General features: G+C 31.6%; 1 protein-coding gene across 4 annotated transcripts in view; it reads left to right on the forward strand.

The window, feature by feature from the left end:
- The window catches only part of LOC133179699 (buccalin-like), a 33,319-nt gene extending 16,119 nt beyond the window's left edge, over positions 1–17,200 (forward strand). The window contains exons 1-3 of one of the 4 annotated variants that reach the window (XM_061314409.1): positions 10,144–10,207; positions 15,933–16,074; positions 16,177–17,200. In XM_061314409.1, the coding sequence (XP_061170393.1) occupies positions 16,037–16,074; positions 16,177–16,921 (783 nt within the window). In that variant the 5' untranslated portion in view covers positions 10,144–10,207; positions 15,933–16,036 and the 3' untranslated portion in view covers positions 16,922–17,200. Of the gene's footprint in view, positions 1–10,143; positions 10,208–10,277; positions 10,350–13,546; positions 13,627–15,932; positions 16,075–16,176 lie in introns of those variants that run through there. The other 3 variants (XM_061314395.1, XM_061314416.1, XM_061314402.1) reach the window with 3 other exon arrangements.
- Positions 17,201–18,572: the final 1,372 nt, after the last annotated feature.

Here is an 18,572-nt window from a genome sequence, read left to right on the forward strand (position 1 = left end):
TTGTCCCAAAATGACTTTGCCCTTTATTTACGCCAATGAAGATACAAGGGAAAATAAATCATCAGATATTATGGTATTACAGTAGTATCAAATTTTATAGGTTTTGATTATTTTCATTAAAAAAAATTATGAAACTGGATTACATAAATCCCTTAAACCTTGACACGTTACTTTAACAGTCTGTTGGAAGATAATTATCCTTCATTTCAAGATATATTATCTTTTTATCTCATTAAAATCACATTAAGTATTTTATTATGAATGTCAAGAACGGAAGAACGAAATAAAGCGTGACCTTTGTGAAGCTTCGTCGGATAATCTTTAAATTGAAATTCATATGAATGGGAAGGGAGTGGGGCAATATATTCCTACAGAAATAAACTAAGGTGTCCCGAAGGTCTTTTTAGGAATCTTCAATGTGCAAAAAGCCCTGATCTGTCCCGAAGAGCCGTGAAGTATCGGATATAGGAATGTACTATAACGATGTCCCTTTGGTGTTATAATAAAGAGCCGACATCGTAATATTTAACAAAAACCATATAAAATCAAAGCCGATGAAAACTAATTGTACTTGAATTGAAACTGTGTCTTGTTCTTCAGAGCGCTTAACATACTGCTATATCCAAGCATCCATTAACAGACATTGGAGAAATTGTTTGACAGAGATTTCCACCCTCAGGGAAGAATATGAACATCCAATAAAATCTTTTAATCATATTTAAATATCATAAGCTTAGAGTTAAAAGCAGGGATCAAACTGCTTCTATTTTAGATGACTGCTAATTCAGAACATTGCTACAGAGATGTCATCCGCAAGAATTTTGAATAAAAGGATTGTTTATGTGCGCTTATTGTCATGCACGTTTTTGACCAGAGACCAAAAAGTTTATCGATCTATCAATTAAAGAAAATATTGAATTCAAGGATCAAACTGATTTATCTCACACATTACACATGTTAACTTAAAATTTATTAAACTCCTTGCAGTACATGTAGTTATTTTAGGGTCCCATTTCATATATTGGCTAACTTAGCAAGTTTCATTAGTAATGAAATATGGAGATGACGAACAGTATTCAAGCTCAAAATCCATTAAAACAATACAATTCGGGAGCAAACACGGACTAGCTGCAATAATGTAGCCCTCTCCGATTTTTTTTAATCTGATATTTTCAGGAGAGGGCTACAATTCCACTGCATCTCCGTAATGGTGCAAATATATTTTTTTAGATACGGGCGACTGCAGGCAAAATAAATGGTTTTTGCCTTCAACTTACTTCCAATAAGAGGGAATTTTTATTCACTATCAACATCATAGCCCTTTATACGCGAAAACCAAGTAAAATAAATCTGCGTGTTAACCAGTCGTTCTCCTCAGAAGCCATGACAGAGAACTTGCGCTTGAAATTTAGAATCACTTGATGAAGTTTTAAGATTTCATTGATGTCGGTGTTGATAAATGTTTGTGTTGTATGATATCACTAAACATCGATAAATAAAAGCATTCCATGTGATATTTTTTCATAAACAGTGATATTTATGCTTAAAATAAGGGAAATCCTAAATGATCCGCTCCCTAGATCCCGAATTTTCATTGGTTGTCCCAAAATAAAATCGATCAAGGTCAGTAAACATGGCGGATAAATTCAATTTGTGATGTTGACATACGCGGAAACTAACCGATATACGGATTGTTCTGTATATTTTTGGATCAATTCACGTCTTGCATAACTACATTTTATGAATTAAGGTAAGATATGTTAATAAAAAACCCTTTTACTGATAATTTGAGCCGAAATCTGTGCGGTAGTGAATCACTCCTTACGGAGATCCTGAGGAGCTGTAGCCCTCCCCCCCCCCCCCCAAAAAAAAAAATCGGAGAGGGCTACATTATTGCAGCTAACACGGACCTCCAAAAACATCAGGTCAGGTGCCATGGAGGAGTGAGCATCCCCTGCCGACCGATCACACCCGCCGTGTGCTCCTTGTCATGATCGGGAAATAAAATCTGAAAAAACTGTCGACAATTCAGTGTGTAAATATATAATGGCCTAACAATTAGTATGAAAAACGTCAGTCAGCATTTGACTTAATGATAAATTGTGTTTGCTGACTAGGTCATTGTATCGACCATAGAACTTACGTAATGATGACTTTAAAAGAGACTGCTGATATGCTTGTTTCATCAATTTGTTTGTCAATAAATTACCTCATTGTAGAAATTGTTCATACGTAGAGCATACTCTTGCGTATCGAATCAAGTGAGGGATAAACACCCCATAAACATGCAGAACATCAAAGAATACACAATACAAGCTTATTTTGCATAATTTACCAAAAATTTTCATGTAACAGATAAACAGCGTCATTCTAAAAATAAAGCTTTTCATACAATTTCTAAAACACTCCATAAATGTATGCTTCGTCAAAATTTTGAAATTTCTCTTTATCTTTATTTTCTTCTAGATATGTCAAACATGTTAAGCTACAAAGTGAATTTCACCTGTACAAACATTTTAAGAATCGTCATTTCCTGTGACAACATTAGCAATTTACAAGCTAATCGATTTCCTGTTATTGTTTTGATTTACAGTTATGGTATTCATTATTAGGAGTTTTTGAAGTTATGCAATGTCAAGATAGTTAACACTGCTCACAATAAATATTACTCTTTGCTGACGCTGAGCAGGAGTTTTTCACGTAGGCATATAAAACAGGCAGTAAAACAAAATTTTACAAAGGTCTCAACTCAATTTTACAAAGGTCTCAACTCAATTTTATAATGGTCTCAACTCGAAAGTACAATATATACTAGTATTGCATATCAATGTTACAGTGTTATATCAAGAAAATTCCGGTCCCAGGATAATGAAACATTTAGATAGAAGTCAGATTCTACATATTGTCATGAAATTATGTGGAGGTCAAGCAGTCCTAAAAAAATTAAGTTGACATAGCCAGGCTGTTTTATAGGCAAATCTTCAATATTAGGTCCACCCATAAGGTATAACACACATGTTTAAAACCCTTATATCCAAATCAGTTTCAAAATTCTGGACCCTGGCTAAACTTTCCCTGAAATGTACATTTATACATGCGAGTGATCTTTTTTTTTCTTTAAAACATTTTTCTCGAGGCAAAAAATATTTTAAAAATGCAGGCTTGTCCAGCAAGAGGGATCAGATTATATCTAATATATAATAATAAGATTTTATCTGATATCTTTGGCCAATTATGGACTGTCATCTTTAAAAGTTCACATTTTTAATACATTTATGCTATCATAGAATTTCCAAATTTAGAATATTATCATAAAAACAACTTATCCTTCTAAATACCCTAAATAAATTAAGCTAAATAGATGCTCTAAAATACAGCGTACCTTTGTATTATACTCAATGGGATCAGCAACATTAACATCTATAATGTTATACATGTATACAGGAAGAGAAAAATCATCCTTGCATTTTAATACCATATATGTTCAAAGGTAAGCACACTAGAATCAGGAATATTACATACCGGTAGGCGTGTAAAGTTAGGTGTGAATTTTTAAAGACTGTCGAACTCTAATTTGATTAGTACATTTTTATCAAGTGTCTCTACATCCTTCTTGTAGAACTGAATTTTGCGTCATTGTGGTAAGGAAGTTCTCTAATCCCACGTTTCATCATGTGTAAACACCAATCCTTAAAGTATAGTATAAGGAGAAGAAACACTTTTACTTTGAAATAATTCTGTTTGATATTTTATAAAAGGAGGTATCTGTTTGTCTTACATTACAATTACTGACTTCAGTTAAATGTTTATAACCAACCTCTTTACCTCCCTAATTTACAAGCTTAAATGTTTAGCAATATAAGAAATTCATTTGAAATTAGAAAAATAAGACAATTATTTAGAGAAGACCCACTGAAATTTAATCTTGTAGATGATATAAAATTAAGAATCCTAACCCCATAGACAAAAAAAAAAAAAAAAAAAAAAAAAAAAAAAAAAAAGGAAAAGTAAACAATTTAAGTAAATTCAAAGAACAAGGTTCACTTAAGGCCTTTTTTGGCCCTGTGAATTTCTGAAAAACTGAAACTGCTTAGTTTTAGTTCACAATGTATTAAATTTCAATTAGACATATGGCGATTGCGAATCTACCAAAAATGACATAATTTTCTGGCTAGTCAATGCATTGTGACGTCATGAAATGCGTCATTTTCCCTATATCCTGAACAATTCTACAAAAACAGCCAATTTTTAAAGGTATTTTTCGATAATTAATATAGAGCGCAATCTCTGATCTAAAATATGCAATTATTTACTGATAGAACCGTTTCTGGAGATTACAAAACATGTTTTATTTTTTAGATCAGAGGGTGCGCTCATATTATTTTCTTCTCTGAAAGTACTTAAATATACCTGTTTTCCTTAAAATTCAAGAACATTGTAATTCCATAAAGCTTGTTTTCCAAGACCTGGACTTTAAGAGAAAAATTTTAATAGGAAATGAAAGCACTAGGTCTCTACTTTATCTTGATGTTTAAAATGGAACATAAGGTGTTAGTCAATAAATTGGTATATCTACAGGGCCATTTTATGCATAAAATGAACTGAGCTCTTTAAGAGCCATTCTCTGTAATGACTTGAACTTTTATATAGGAGCTGTGGCACGCATAGTCTCAGAATTTCTCCAAACTCTCTATGATAAAAGTCTTTGATACCGTAAACTCAAATCAGGCAAAAATTGGTAGCTACGCGTCATGGTTACCATAGCAACATGTCCTAAAGTTTGAAAAATGGCATTTTTCAACATGTTCAGAGTCCCACAGTTAACGTTTGCAGCAAAGCAAACAAGTGGCAGTGACTGTTTATGAAAGTTGAAGGCTTGGTGTCTTAAATGCATGATAAACATGTTTGGTAAATCAACTATAACATACGTTACTATGGAAACAAAGTATTCAAAAGTAACAATTTTGTTCATTTAATTTTATAAAGTCATACACTTAAGAATAAAAAAAATTATAGGTTGAAATGCAAGCAAATAATAGACAAGAGATCCTTGTAACATATATTAAGGACAAAACATGATATTTCTTATAGGTTGGCCATGTTGCCATGGTTTTAATACCACGAAGGGATTTTAAATTTACTCTCTTAGTGTTTTAATCTTATCCTATCTTTTTAAAAAGCATATTTCTAAATGACTGATGATCAATTTTTAAAGGCCTTTGTGTGACCCTAGTTTTCACAGTTCAAAAAATTCAATTTCAATTCTTTAAATAGGGCGTTGCTATGGAAATAAGGCGAAAAAACATGCATAAAAATCTGAAAAATACTCTGTTTCCTTGGATACGTACCCTTGTATGTAGATTCCCAAAACTTTAATGATTGATATATGTGAACAACTAACCTGACTTTCAATTTTGACTACCACCCAATCTCTAACAGGATGCAAAAAACTGGCATATAGGGTCTAATATTGACATAAAATTAACAAAATCAAACATTTTCTCTTCTTGGTAACCATAGCAACAGTGTTGTATTTTTCAACAACCTTTATCAATATATGATATTCAACTTTAGTTCTACGAGATAAGTACTATTCAAGGTGATTCAAATAATATGTTTCTTGATTAAAAGGTTAGTAAATTCCTAAAGCAGCAAAAAGATATAACTTTAAACAACTATTATGTTGTTTCCATGGTTACACTGCAAAGTAACAATTTATCTCAATTTTTCTTATGTTGTCGGTGTTTCAAGGTCCTAAGGATGTATATGTGCCAGTCAGGAATTTTATTTTTTTCCTCAAGATAGTAGCATTAACCCAATCATAGCAACAGATTTTACATGGTGACACAGTGTTACCATGGCAACCATGAAAGTTATTTTTAGAATAATATTGCCAATACCTAATTACATAAGGTCAAATATTTTTCATTGTTTTTCTTGGGTTGTTGATTGAGTTTGATCATGTAACATCTATCATTTGTGAATATCGAGCATTTTTCAGCATTTTTCAGCATCTAAAATGTATTCCAAATGTACCCATGGTTACCACTTACTTAGAGATAAATTCTAAATAGTTTCTTTATAGCATAAGTGGCAACAAGGTGTCATGTTTTGGGGAGAATGGTTTGTTTGTTTTTCTTAGTCTTCATTAAGGCTTAATAAAGATTTAAAGTAGCTGAAAATCTCAATTTTTTAAACTTTTCTGGCTGTTACCATGACAACCAAGACACATAGCAACGAAATTTTATTTGATACATGTTTCTGGTGTCAAGTTGTAATAATGGGCAAAGTTTCATCAAAATCGGTGACCATGCGTGGCAAAGAATTTTAAGTGGTTACAGAGAATCGCTATTAAAAAAAAACCCAAAGCGTTGATTTCTGTTTTATTAAAAGTTACGTTTATTAGTAATTCTACAAAAACATGACCAATTAAGAATTTTTTATGCCCCTTACAAATTTACCTTTGTAATATCTTAACTATAGATTTAAAGGTCGATTTCAACTCTAAGACTTAACATACACACGTGGTTTTGTAAATATTTACCGATATAAATGCAGTTAAAGTTTTGATATGAACATAATGTAATGTTGAAAAACGTATTCCACTGCAAATCTTAATGTCGCTTCATTTATTTACAAATTTCAAGATGAAATTTTCAGCCGTAAAATCGTTCCGAATAGATTGCAATGAATGTTAAAAAAGTTTTTTTATCCAATATAAAAAGAAATCAAACCATTTTTCGCAAAGAAATGCATGGATCTCCTTTCATGCGAAATCATAGCATGTCGCTTAAAATCGAATAACTTCCGTATCGATTTTGTTTTAAATTTCACGCTTAGAATGCAGATTTCAAAAAGAACTGAAACTTATCTGAAAGTGACCACGGATTTTAACCTTATATCATCGATTCTAGTTGCGAGTCAGCTATTTTAGACGATTACATTTTCGACATAACAAAATGAATTAGAAAAAAAGTTGTCTCTATTAAAAATGTAGGTTCCGTAACGGTTATTCAGGAAAGTTTTTGCATTAAAGGTATAATTTTTTTTTTATTATTTTGGAAGCGAAATGCTTCATACTTTTGTTTAATATCCTAAAACAAACTTTGATTTTAACTATTGAAGAGAATTTTAACTTTTATTGCTGAGAATTAACTTCCGTAAAGATTAACTTCCGTAATGACATTTTTCCCGAAAATTTAATTTAAATTCGGTTTCATGCGAGACTTCATGAATCATACTTTAGCGTTTTTTTTACTGAACATCAGAAACGAAAAATTATTCAAATTCAGTTTTAATTAAAAAATAATAAGGCATGATCAAGCATTAAATTTCGCAACATTACCTTAAAATCAATGGTATCTTGAAATTGTGGTAAAAAGTTAACGAAACCAGATTTGTGGACAGTTCTTTGTTTTCAAGTTCACTGATATGTCCTATGAATTATGATGTTCATTTTGCTATTTGAAACAATTTATTTTTTTTATGTTTTATACTCTGAATTGGTCCATTTATCGTAGAATGACTGACGTATTTCTAGCTACTTTTATTCAAACCATAAAATGCTGCTTGTTGTAATATACGTGATATAACCGCATCATTCCACAAAACAATCTTTTCTGCAACGATTACAACCTTTATAATCTGTAAAGAACAACAACCAAAATATTGTTTATTGTTTTTATTTATTTCTTTTTCAATTATTCCTATAAAGCAGTTGAAAGTACGTTAAGTTTTATGTTATTTGTTCGTTCCTTACCTAACTGCAAAATAACTTATTTTCATTAAGTTAAATTTTTGTGGTTTGAGAAAAAAATATTGGCTTAAGGGGAATTGATTTCATTGTAAAGAAGAAAAATGATACTATGATTCCAAATTGTATCATTTCCTATAGGCCATAAATCTGTTAGTCTCCTCAAACCACGGAAAAAATGAAAATTAACCTCCACGAAAATTTGCAGCAGGCGTGATAGTCATAAAACGGTTAATCTTTAATCTATTAAAGATACAGATAAAACCCATGTCTAAATAGCTTATACTTTAGTTATTTAGACGACAACAATATGGTTTCCATAAGAATTAATGGGGAAAAATATTCATTGTGTGTGAATATGTATTATTAACAAAGTGGCTTAAAAATCTTTTTAAATCCAACATTTTTATAAATGAGAAAACTTTTGAAGAAAAACCTGAAAATTGTATTTTTAAGGAGTGTTTAATAAAACCCTTTTTTACCACCGTAATTAAAAGGTAAACAAAGTAATAAGGAATAAATAAACTCACTTTGATATGTACACATTTTCTTTTAATAATGAAAAAAAAAGTGATCGATCTAAAAAAAAATACAAACAATACCATTCTTGAGCATGACATAAAAACGCACCCTCGGAAATTCCAGAGATGGGATCAGGTGCCTAGGATAAGTAAGCATTCCATGTCGACCGGTCACACATGAGCCCCATGTATTGATCAGCTAGACAGAATATTCCGTAGTCAACAGACAAAGGCCTTACAATTGGTTTGAAACATGTCAGCAAAAAAAAAAAAAAACAAAAAAAAAAAAAAAACAAAAAAAAAACCCACCAAACCCAATATTAGGTTATTCATGCTATCAAGGTCACTATGACGACCTTGTTGAATTCTGATTGTTGAAATCCCTGAAGCATCAATTTATCTGTCAGTAGTCTGCCTTGGTTTAAAAATTGATCGTACTCAGAGCATGCTTTTGAATATCGAATAAGTTGGGAGACGTAAATACCATATGCAGGTGATAGCGGAATTTTACTACATAGATAAGTAAAGTTGAAGATTAAAGAGCTGAATTCATCTCGATTGTCATACAATTCAGTTGCTGACTGGTCCTTATCGTCTATAGTTAGTAAAGCATCCAAATTTGAAATAGATTTGACGGACAACCTGTGGTATTTTTAATTTCGAGTTCACTGTGATATATCGAGTCGACATATGAACGGAAGAACTATTGTAAATTGATAAAACGCAGTCGATATATTTGAATGTCGAGTTGAAGGCAATATCAAGTGTTTTTACTCATTCTCATGTAGAAGTTTTTGATTTAATTTTGCTTCATATCTATATAAAACAGGTCGGTATTACAACAGTTTGTTTGAAGACCTGGTCTCCGAGAACTACATAAATGTTGTCAAAAAAAAAATCCAACATCCTTTTAATACCAGTTTCAGAGTACCTTGTGTGTAGAATCAATGATTCTTAACAAAGAAAACTGGTTGATGGCCAATCACAAAATATGAAATTTTCCGAGTTTTTATTGAAGAAGCAGTTGTCTATGATATCCAAAAGCCTAGTTTTCAATTTATCGTTATCGTTAAGAATAGTTGTATAAGGGTTGAAAAGTCGCACCTTTTGGTGTTCTTTGGAGGTTTTGAGAATCCGCCTCCAATTGACACCACCTCAAGAATGTGTTCTATAGCACAACATGTCTGAAGTTTCGCCTTCAAAGCAGTTAACAAATAAAACAAGATTTTGTTACTGAACACTTCTAATATATTTTTTTTATATAAGAAATGCAGTCTTGAAATAAGGAAGATATCGGATAAAGCTTAACGACATAATAATGTAATTGTAAAGCAATTTGAAGCACTTTTCATGCCGAACATAATTATTGGGTTATAAATATTATATCACGTACGTCTTCTACCTTATGATTTGAAATATTGTATTCTTGCCAGCTGCCATAGCTAGAAATAATTCCAGTCTTTGCTTTAAAGTTGTTTCTGCATTTGACTAATATGGGACATTCAGGAAAAATCTTTGATTAAAAAGTAAAATTTAATGATTGTCAATATCTCATGGGTAATTAGTAGAATAAATTATTTCATGTTCAAAGTTACAATAATTCAATTCTTCACCGTGAAAGACCACCATTAGTAGAATGAGAACTAACATCAATTGAATGAAGAGAAGCGCCAATCATGCAAATCATTTTGTGAGGACACCTTGCAATAAATATTAGCTTTTGATGGAGATGAAGCCAGTAGATAAGCGTGGTGGAAGTTCTATCCCACTCTGTGTCAATGAGCATGCATGAAATATCGAAACACGTAGGCTTTAAAGGTTCAAGTATCTGCTTTGCATAAAGCTCTGGTTAGCGCGGGAAACAGCATGTGATGGATACCATCAAACACCATGATTGGTGTTCTTTTCTCAGGCAGAACTTACAACTAATTACGTAAGTCATGTCCAATGAAAATTCCTCACATAGTGCGTTTAACTTATCAAGATTATAAAACTGGAATTTTTGAATGTTCGATTGAACAAAACAGAACTCGATTAGATTAGGAAAATTATCCTTTCATCCTTTCTGGATTTTGGTAAGTTTGTTTCAATGTTTCCAAAGTTGAATTTATATATATATATATATATATATATATATATATATATATATATATATATATATATATATATATATATATATATATATATATATATATATATATATATAATTATATATAAACGTTCATTTAAATATCATTGGTTTTATAAATCTTTTACATGTATTAAAACGATCTCTGCTTGGCAATGCAGCAAAAAATCTTCATATGAATGCTTGTCAGAAGATGGAATTTCATTATATATTTAACAAATGGATTCGTGCTTTTCATTAATGATGTTCCTTCTAAAAGCAAAATTTAAGACGTTTGTCAAGTTTTTTTCTGGTCAAAATGTCATTCAAGTTCACTGTCCTCTCTAGTATTTCTTGCTTTAAAAAATTACGAAGCTTTTCTTTGTCTTTTTTGATACAGTCTTTACTTATTAGCCTTTTTAAATAGTCCATAAGCTTAGTAAGTAGTTTAATGGAAAGTATTGTAAGAAATAAGAAATGAAAGGAAACAGTTAATTTCTCAACTATAGAATAGTACATTTTGAGCAATGAAGCATTAACAATGACAAGACAGATCGCCTGCTCCAGGTATAAGGAAATAATTACTCAATAAAAAAATCTTCCGTACCTAAATCGACGTTCCGGGTGCAAACTGTTTACAATTTCCGATGATTGACAGATAACTGTTATTAAAAAGGATATTTTATAAATGAAATACTCTAATTTAAGGTGAAATTCGGCAGTGCTTGAGGGTTTGAGTTTTTGATAGATTTCCATGATAATAATTTCTTCGATGTTGTAGTGTAAGTCATCAAGTTAACGATGCATTGTACTAAATCCAGCATAGCCTTCAACTCTCAATATGACAGGTAAAAGGATAACATTTGTTATATTTTGGCATTCTATTCTTAGCTTTCTGCACTTCATATCAATTTTTGAAAAATAAATGAGAGAAAAAGCATTTTTCCCTAATTCTACATGTTTATTTTTGATCCCTTTTCTTCCCAGTTGTTTGTATTTTTTAATTACAGTATTTTTTAAAATTATTTATTAAAGTAAAAAAAAAAAAGTAAAATTTTGCATATCTAGTAATTGTGTAAAAAAATTAGTATGAAAACATTTTTGTATTATCATTCATCTAAAAGAAAAAAATCCTTATTATTTGCCATTCCTTAATAAAGACTTTCAATATCCTTGAATTTCAGAAAGTTTTAAGATCCAAAACTTTAAAAACGTCAGAATAATAATGAAAAATTGTTTTAGGAATGAAAAATAATATCATGAATGTTTTCAAAAAGAATGTAAGAATGGAAAACGTCTATTTACCAACCTTGTCATTGATCATTTTCAAACTTATTTTGTTAAACAAAACATTCTGATCCCACGGGTACTAATTGTTTTCCGTTATTCACAAGATGTTTTTGTATTGATATGAAGCAGAATTTATTCAATAACTTTTACTTGTAAAAATGGAGTATTTTGCTAAGGCCTTCAATTCGACATTTAGATTATCGACTTTTAATCATTTAACAATACTCATTTAATTTCAACGTTGATTCAATTTATCCCAAATATCTGAAATAAAAGACACTACAGAGTCGAACACATTTGTTTCAAATTTAATCCGGAAACTTAATTTCAAAAGCTTTTCGGATTTTAACTCTGGGCTGCCGTGCGCATTATTTGCAACCTTTAAGGACCGCAATTTTCACAAAAATATTAAGTTCAAACAATCAAAACCAACTTCTAATGAACTGAATTTTCATAGCAAATACTTTGGTATACAATAATTATATCTAGGACCATTACGTTTGCCAAAAAAGGTCTTATCCGTGAACTGTGTGGACTACTCTCGAATAAACACTAAGGAATATCTGAGTACTACCTGTACTTAAAGTTTTCCATACTGTGATGATTTAGATTTCTTCAGTGAGGCTGATCAGAATGGAAAGAATAAGTAGAAACATTATTTTCTGCAAGCAACATTACTTGTTAACTTGAACTGACCCCAACGGTGCAACATGAAAGTGAATGTATAAAGAGAAACTACATTTCAAAATTTTGCAAAAATTCAACATTTTCAGAAATTTACCCAATTTGTTTCCAGGCAATAGCAGTCATGTTGGAAATACCTTAAGAGGAAAAAAAAATCAAAGAAACTCCAACAGAATCCTATTGTTTGTAGAAATCATTTTAAATTTATGCAAGGAATAACCTTTAGTGTTTCGAAAAAATAAGCTGGACACTTACTAAGAAGACTGAGCTTAAATTGTTGTGTCTCTTACGTTTTCATGGCAACAGTGGCCATTTTGAAAATTTTAAATGTTGCATGCACAAGTAGATTTTAGGATTTTTAATACTTTGAAGTTTTATTAAGATTGTCCAAGCCATCTACGAGAAATCCTGTAGAAATAATTATAGGTGGAATAATATCAGTATGCTTCCCGACTTTGTTTGGGGTACCATAATTATATTGTTTTCGAAAGATAAGGATAGGGGTGTGATATTGGATGATAGAAAAGGAAATTTCTTTTCGGATATACATTTTAGTTGCAGACTTCCATAGGAAATTGTTCAATAAATCTCAATCTTTTTTATTTAAAATTACTTTTTAACTCCAAATTTGTTATTTATAAAAACTCTCATTATTAATTACATGCACATCTATTTTAAAAACCCTCTATACATTGCACACGAAAGAGTTCTCATTCTGTGGCATTTTTATGCAGTAAGAGTGATCTGCTCTCAGAACTAAATTGCAATAATCAAAATCTAAAGTTTATTACTCATTTTATAATCAATTCAAGTATTCTAAACATTCCATTTGGTCAAGATGAATTAATTGAACACTTTATTTGCATGAACTTCTCCCATTTAAGCAAGCAACAGTGATTTCAGTTCACCAACACTTCATGCATTGCCTTTGAATATTTTTCCTTGTGGTAAACGGCAGGTGCCCTATGCTGAAAATTAAATAGATAAGCTCCATATTTACAACTTTATATGATATAATTTTCTCAGAGTTAAAAAAAGAGAACTGTCTTACCTTTTTTGAAATAAACATAAAATGAGATCGTATAATAGTCATAAGGAACGACTGAACTCAAAATGGTTTATGAATGTTTTTGGCTTTGATTTTATTTTCTTTCTGTAGAAATGTGTTTTCAATACGCTAGTTAGAGGGAAATACATTGACGGCCACTTGAAACCACTAAAAATAAAAAAAAAATAGCGATATCAAAATTGACGGGAAATCAATAAAATAGGTATGTTTAAGATTTTTTTTAAAGGATATCCTGTAAAATTTCTCTGAACATGAACTTCCTTTGCCAGAAGCTACATAAACCATAATTTTCGTGTAGCAAGTATCCTATTTCAGTCATTCAAATGATCTTGGAGGTAATTGTTTTATAGTTGTTCTAGATAAATTGATTAAGGTTTTTATCATTTTTTTATGATAATAGACCGTTTAAACGATCACATACATGTATAATGTACAAATAATGTTGCAATGAAGCATTTTTTAAAATTCATACGTATATATCAGATTCAAATTGACTATCGTACCTTTTGACTCAATGGGTCATGATTTGAACAGGTAGGAATATAGTTGCTCTGACTATTAAGTTGATAGTAAGCACCATTATTCTATGTTAATTTCTAAATATGCTGACAACATATTGTATCCATGAATAGTACCGAGACAGAATGGGAGTGCAAAAGAGTAATGGAAATATAAAGGGAAAATATCTTTAACCCCCTCTCAAGAAGAGTCGAGCATCAGATTGTAAAAAATATGCAAAATATTCTCATTCAATGCATATTCAACATCTTCAAATGATAGTCCCTATGCTGTATCTGATGTTTAAGGTTATCTAGGCTGTAACTGATGTTTAAGGTTCCCTAGGCTGTAACTGATTTTTAAGGTTCTCTAGGCTGTAACTGATATTTAAGGTTCCCTAGGCTGTAACTGATGTTTAAGGTTCCCTAGGCTGTAACTGATGTTTACGGTACACGGGAAGATATAAACAATCTTGGAAAATTTTCTGGAAAACAAGAGGGCAAAAGATAGTCAAATGATGATAAAAATAGTTTTGTAGTGAAGATGAAACAATATTCAAGCTGTGGTCCCTGGGTGTGGGGTGTAGATACATGCAGGACCCAAATAATGTGTTGATATTTTACATGTCGTTATACTGAGAACATTTTTAATTGCATTTTCAAGAACAGGAGGAGCACAATTATTGAAAACAAATAAATATACGAACATCACCGTGATGTGTATATGTGATCATTATGTAGTTCAAGACTTAAATCCGCTAAAACAAGAGAATCTGTTTAGTATATGAACGTAAAAGTTAAAATCTTGAATAGCAGTAGAATTGCTGGTAGTCAAGCATTTCGAAGTGCTTCATTGGTTTAGATGATTCAACAATATGTGCGTCAAATTAAAAAAAAAAAAGATTTTAAAGAACAAAAAAAGAACACAAGTCAAACAAACATTTAATTGTAATTTTACATATGTTTAGTAAAAAAAAAAACTGTCCTAGCCTAGTTACAGGTAATGCACATGTCAAATATGACCGCCATTTCTTCTCTCATTCAGAAGTTATTAGTAATGTTAAAATTTTTCAAAATAAGATCAAACTTGAACGCGAAGGCCACGAGGTCAGAAATCATAGAACGTCTTGTCACATGTAATGCACAAGTCAAACATGAACACTATAAATTTCTCTCATTCAAAAGTTGTAAAATATTCGAAAAGTAGGTCAAACTTCATGGTCAAGTTAAAAAATCATAGTATATTTGGAAAGGTCTTATCACGGGTAATGTACATATGGCGTATGAAAGCCCTATCTTTTCTTATTTAAAAGTTATGACTAGGTTTAAATTTTTTTGACAGACTGAAAGACCGACAGACGAATGAGATTTAATGTCCCCCTCTCCTTCGCTAAAGGGGATCACAAAGCAAAAGGATAGAACAGTCTGGGAGTGAAAAGAAAAACAAGACCGAGAGAGAGAGAGAGAGAGAGAGAGAGAGAGAGAGAGAGAGAGAGAGAGAGAGAGAGAGAACTGTAAATAGAACTACTAATAGTAATTTATTAAGACAACAAACCTAGAAAGAACAAAAAAAATGATATTTTAAGAGAGGTATTGTGTTTGCGATCCAAATCCCAAAGAATTATTATATATATGTTTTATCTATAAGTAAACGCCTTTTAAGGAAATATTTCAGAGACAACACCTTCACAAAATACATGTACATATTGTAGTATGCGAAAATTCTGCAGATTTTTAAATCTTCTGAAAGACTGTATAAAAACTAGTGAAGTTGATAGCTTTCCGACTTTATTAACCAACCCTCACCAAATTATCTTCCAAGCACGAACATATAGTGACGAACACAAGTGATAATTAGTTTACTCAAAGTATTAAATATTTTCTTTCAAACGCAAATGTCAGTACGTAAGAGAATTTCGCTCTAAAAGGTATGTTTTTCCCAATTTCATTTTTTCATTTATATGAAAAAAATGTATATATATTATCATGTTCACTTTTTTTTATTTTCTAGGCTATGATGTCAGTATTTTGATTTCAACATAATAAAGGGTCGCCAAAAAGGAAAAGATTTACTGATCAAGACTGCAAAGACATATTAATTAGATTTTTCTCGAGATGGTGGCAAAAAAGCAACAAAAGGTTTTTGTGACAATGTAAGTTGGTATTATTTTATTCAAGTTCACGAAGTAAAATTTGTTAAAATTTGTAGTATTTTGGTTTTTCCACATTTAATTTCTCCTGTGTTCTATTAACAGAATAATGTTTGGTACGTGGAATTTTGCATATATAGCTTGTCAGGCAGATTTCGAATATAACGAAAACTCTATCGCACATTCATTTCGGGATGAAGACAGAACGCAAGTGGACAAACGCTCCTTTGATAGACTAGCATCAGGACTTATTGGTAAACGACGGGTGGACTCAGTCGGAAGTAGTTTGGTTGGAAAACGCCGTCTGGACTCAATTGCAAGTGGCTTAGTAGGCAAACGGCATCTGGACTCTATAGCAAGTGGTCTTGTGGGCAAACGGCGCCTGGACTCGATTGCTAGTGGATTAGTCGGTAAGCGGCACCTAGATTCGATTGCGAGTGGACTCGTCGGAAAGCGTCGTTTAGATACCATTGCAAGTGGTCTTGTTGGAAAAAGACGACTTGATTCCATAGCAAGTGGTCTTATTGGAAAACGCCATCTTGATTCCATTGCAAGTGGGTTAGTTGGAAAGCGTCAATTGGGAACACATGTCAGTAGTCTTGCTGCCCAGAAACGCATGCTTGACTCACTTGCAAGCGGTTTGGTTGGAAAGCGTATGATGGATTCTTTGGCTAGCGGGCTCGTGGGGAAAAGAACCATGGATTCTCTAGCAAGTGGTTTGGTGGGAAAACGGGTGATGGATTCTCTTGCTAGTGGATTGGTTGGGAAAAGAAGACTGGATACTCTTGCAAGTGGATTGGTTGGAAAACGGGTGATGGATTCTCTTGCAAGTGGATTGGTTGGGAAATGATAGATTTTATTGAATTGCCTGATAGAGGTGCAGCAAGGTTGTGAAAAGAGAGTTAGCATTGTGAGACATTGATTTCTAATCTAAATATCTTCAGAAATATGCTATTTGTAATTAAAATATATTAATAACTTTGATTTAAAAAAATTATGGAATCTTTTGATAAAGTTATTGAACTATCCATTCTCGAAAATGAATCCTATATTAATTTTGCGTTTGCTCTATCGAAAAGCATTGTAAATTAATTTCTTTGATAATTTTGTGATTTTACGCTGTACTTAATAAAGCTATACTCACAAATTAATTCTATTTGTGGAATACCATTTATTTTTAAGTCTTTTCAACTCACATGAGCTAAAGACCCAAGTCAACTTTTCTGATTGATGTTTTCTGTCGTCCGTCCGTCTGTCTCCTTATCTGTCTGTCTTTAAATTTTTTACTTCTTTTCAAAAACCACTGTGTCAATTTTAACCAATGAATTCTTGGATAAAGGAAATTAAAATTTTTAAGGAAGCTCTAATCACAGCTCACTGAGGAGTTCTAATTTGATGATAGTTTTGTGCAGATAAAGTGATCTGCCCTTTGATGTAATATGGAATAAACGGAAATCTACAGTAATGAAATATATGGAGATAAAGAACAGTATTCAAGCTCAAAAGTCCATTTAACAATACAAATTATGGAGCAGAGCAAACACGAACCTCTAAAACATCAGAGGTGGGATCAGGTCCCTTGACACACAATTGGAAATAGATTTAAGTCTTCTTAGCATTATATTAGACCAAGATAAAATAAATGTCAGAACACTTTTTTTCCGTTTTTTAATGTAAATTTAAAAAACGATATTTAAGTACATAAATACTTTATTACCTTTGAACATTTTTCCTGGAGAAATATAATAGGTACTTTATGTTTAAAATAAACTAGAAAAAATCAACAGTACACCATTTTATTTGATAGAAATTTCTCAGAGTAATAAAAAAAATGTTTAGAGCTTCCTTAAATGAAGGCCCAAGCTTCCTAACAAGGGGAGGTAATAAAAAAAACCAAACATAAGCTTGCGTCATTTTAAAAAATCTGCCCAGGAACCATTGGTCCTGAAAAAAAAACGAAACTTACATGAAGGATTCCTGACATTGAATGGATTAAAAATGTTTAAATCATTGCCCTTTTCCATACGGTTGGACCACACCACAATAGGGGATCAAGTTTAATATGGGAATATATATAATAAGAAAAATCTTCCACCAAAGGACAATAATTTTTTTTTTACGATAAGTCATATTAATATATGTAAGCATCCTCAGAAGGGTATCACATTTTACACGGGAATATGTTTGACAAAACTTTAAAACTCAACAGGGCCATGACTAGACATATTAATATATAAGTATTATCAGGTAGTGCATGTTCATTTGTACAAATAATGGTCCTTGGGGGTATGGTGGGGATACAGTAGGGGAATAAAGTTGTACAAAGTTATATAAATTAACATTTTTAAATGGTCTTCCAAGGACAGCAAAGCCATGAAATAAATTACAATGTATGTATAATTATGCATGTATCCCCACATTGCCCATTACATTTATTCAATTCGTGGCCCAGGGATTAAGTGTGCCACAATAAGGGATCATATATTCATATCGAATATACA

Source organism: Saccostrea echinata, unplaced genomic scaffold, assembly GCF_033153115.1.
Source record: "Saccostrea echinata isolate AGI-Se365-2 ecotype Australia unplaced genomic scaffold, CSIRO_AGI_Sech_v1 ptg000001l, whole genome shotgun sequence".
In the NCBI taxonomy this organism is placed as follows: Eukaryota; Metazoa; Mollusca; class Bivalvia; order Ostreida; family Ostreidae; genus Saccostrea; species Saccostrea echinata.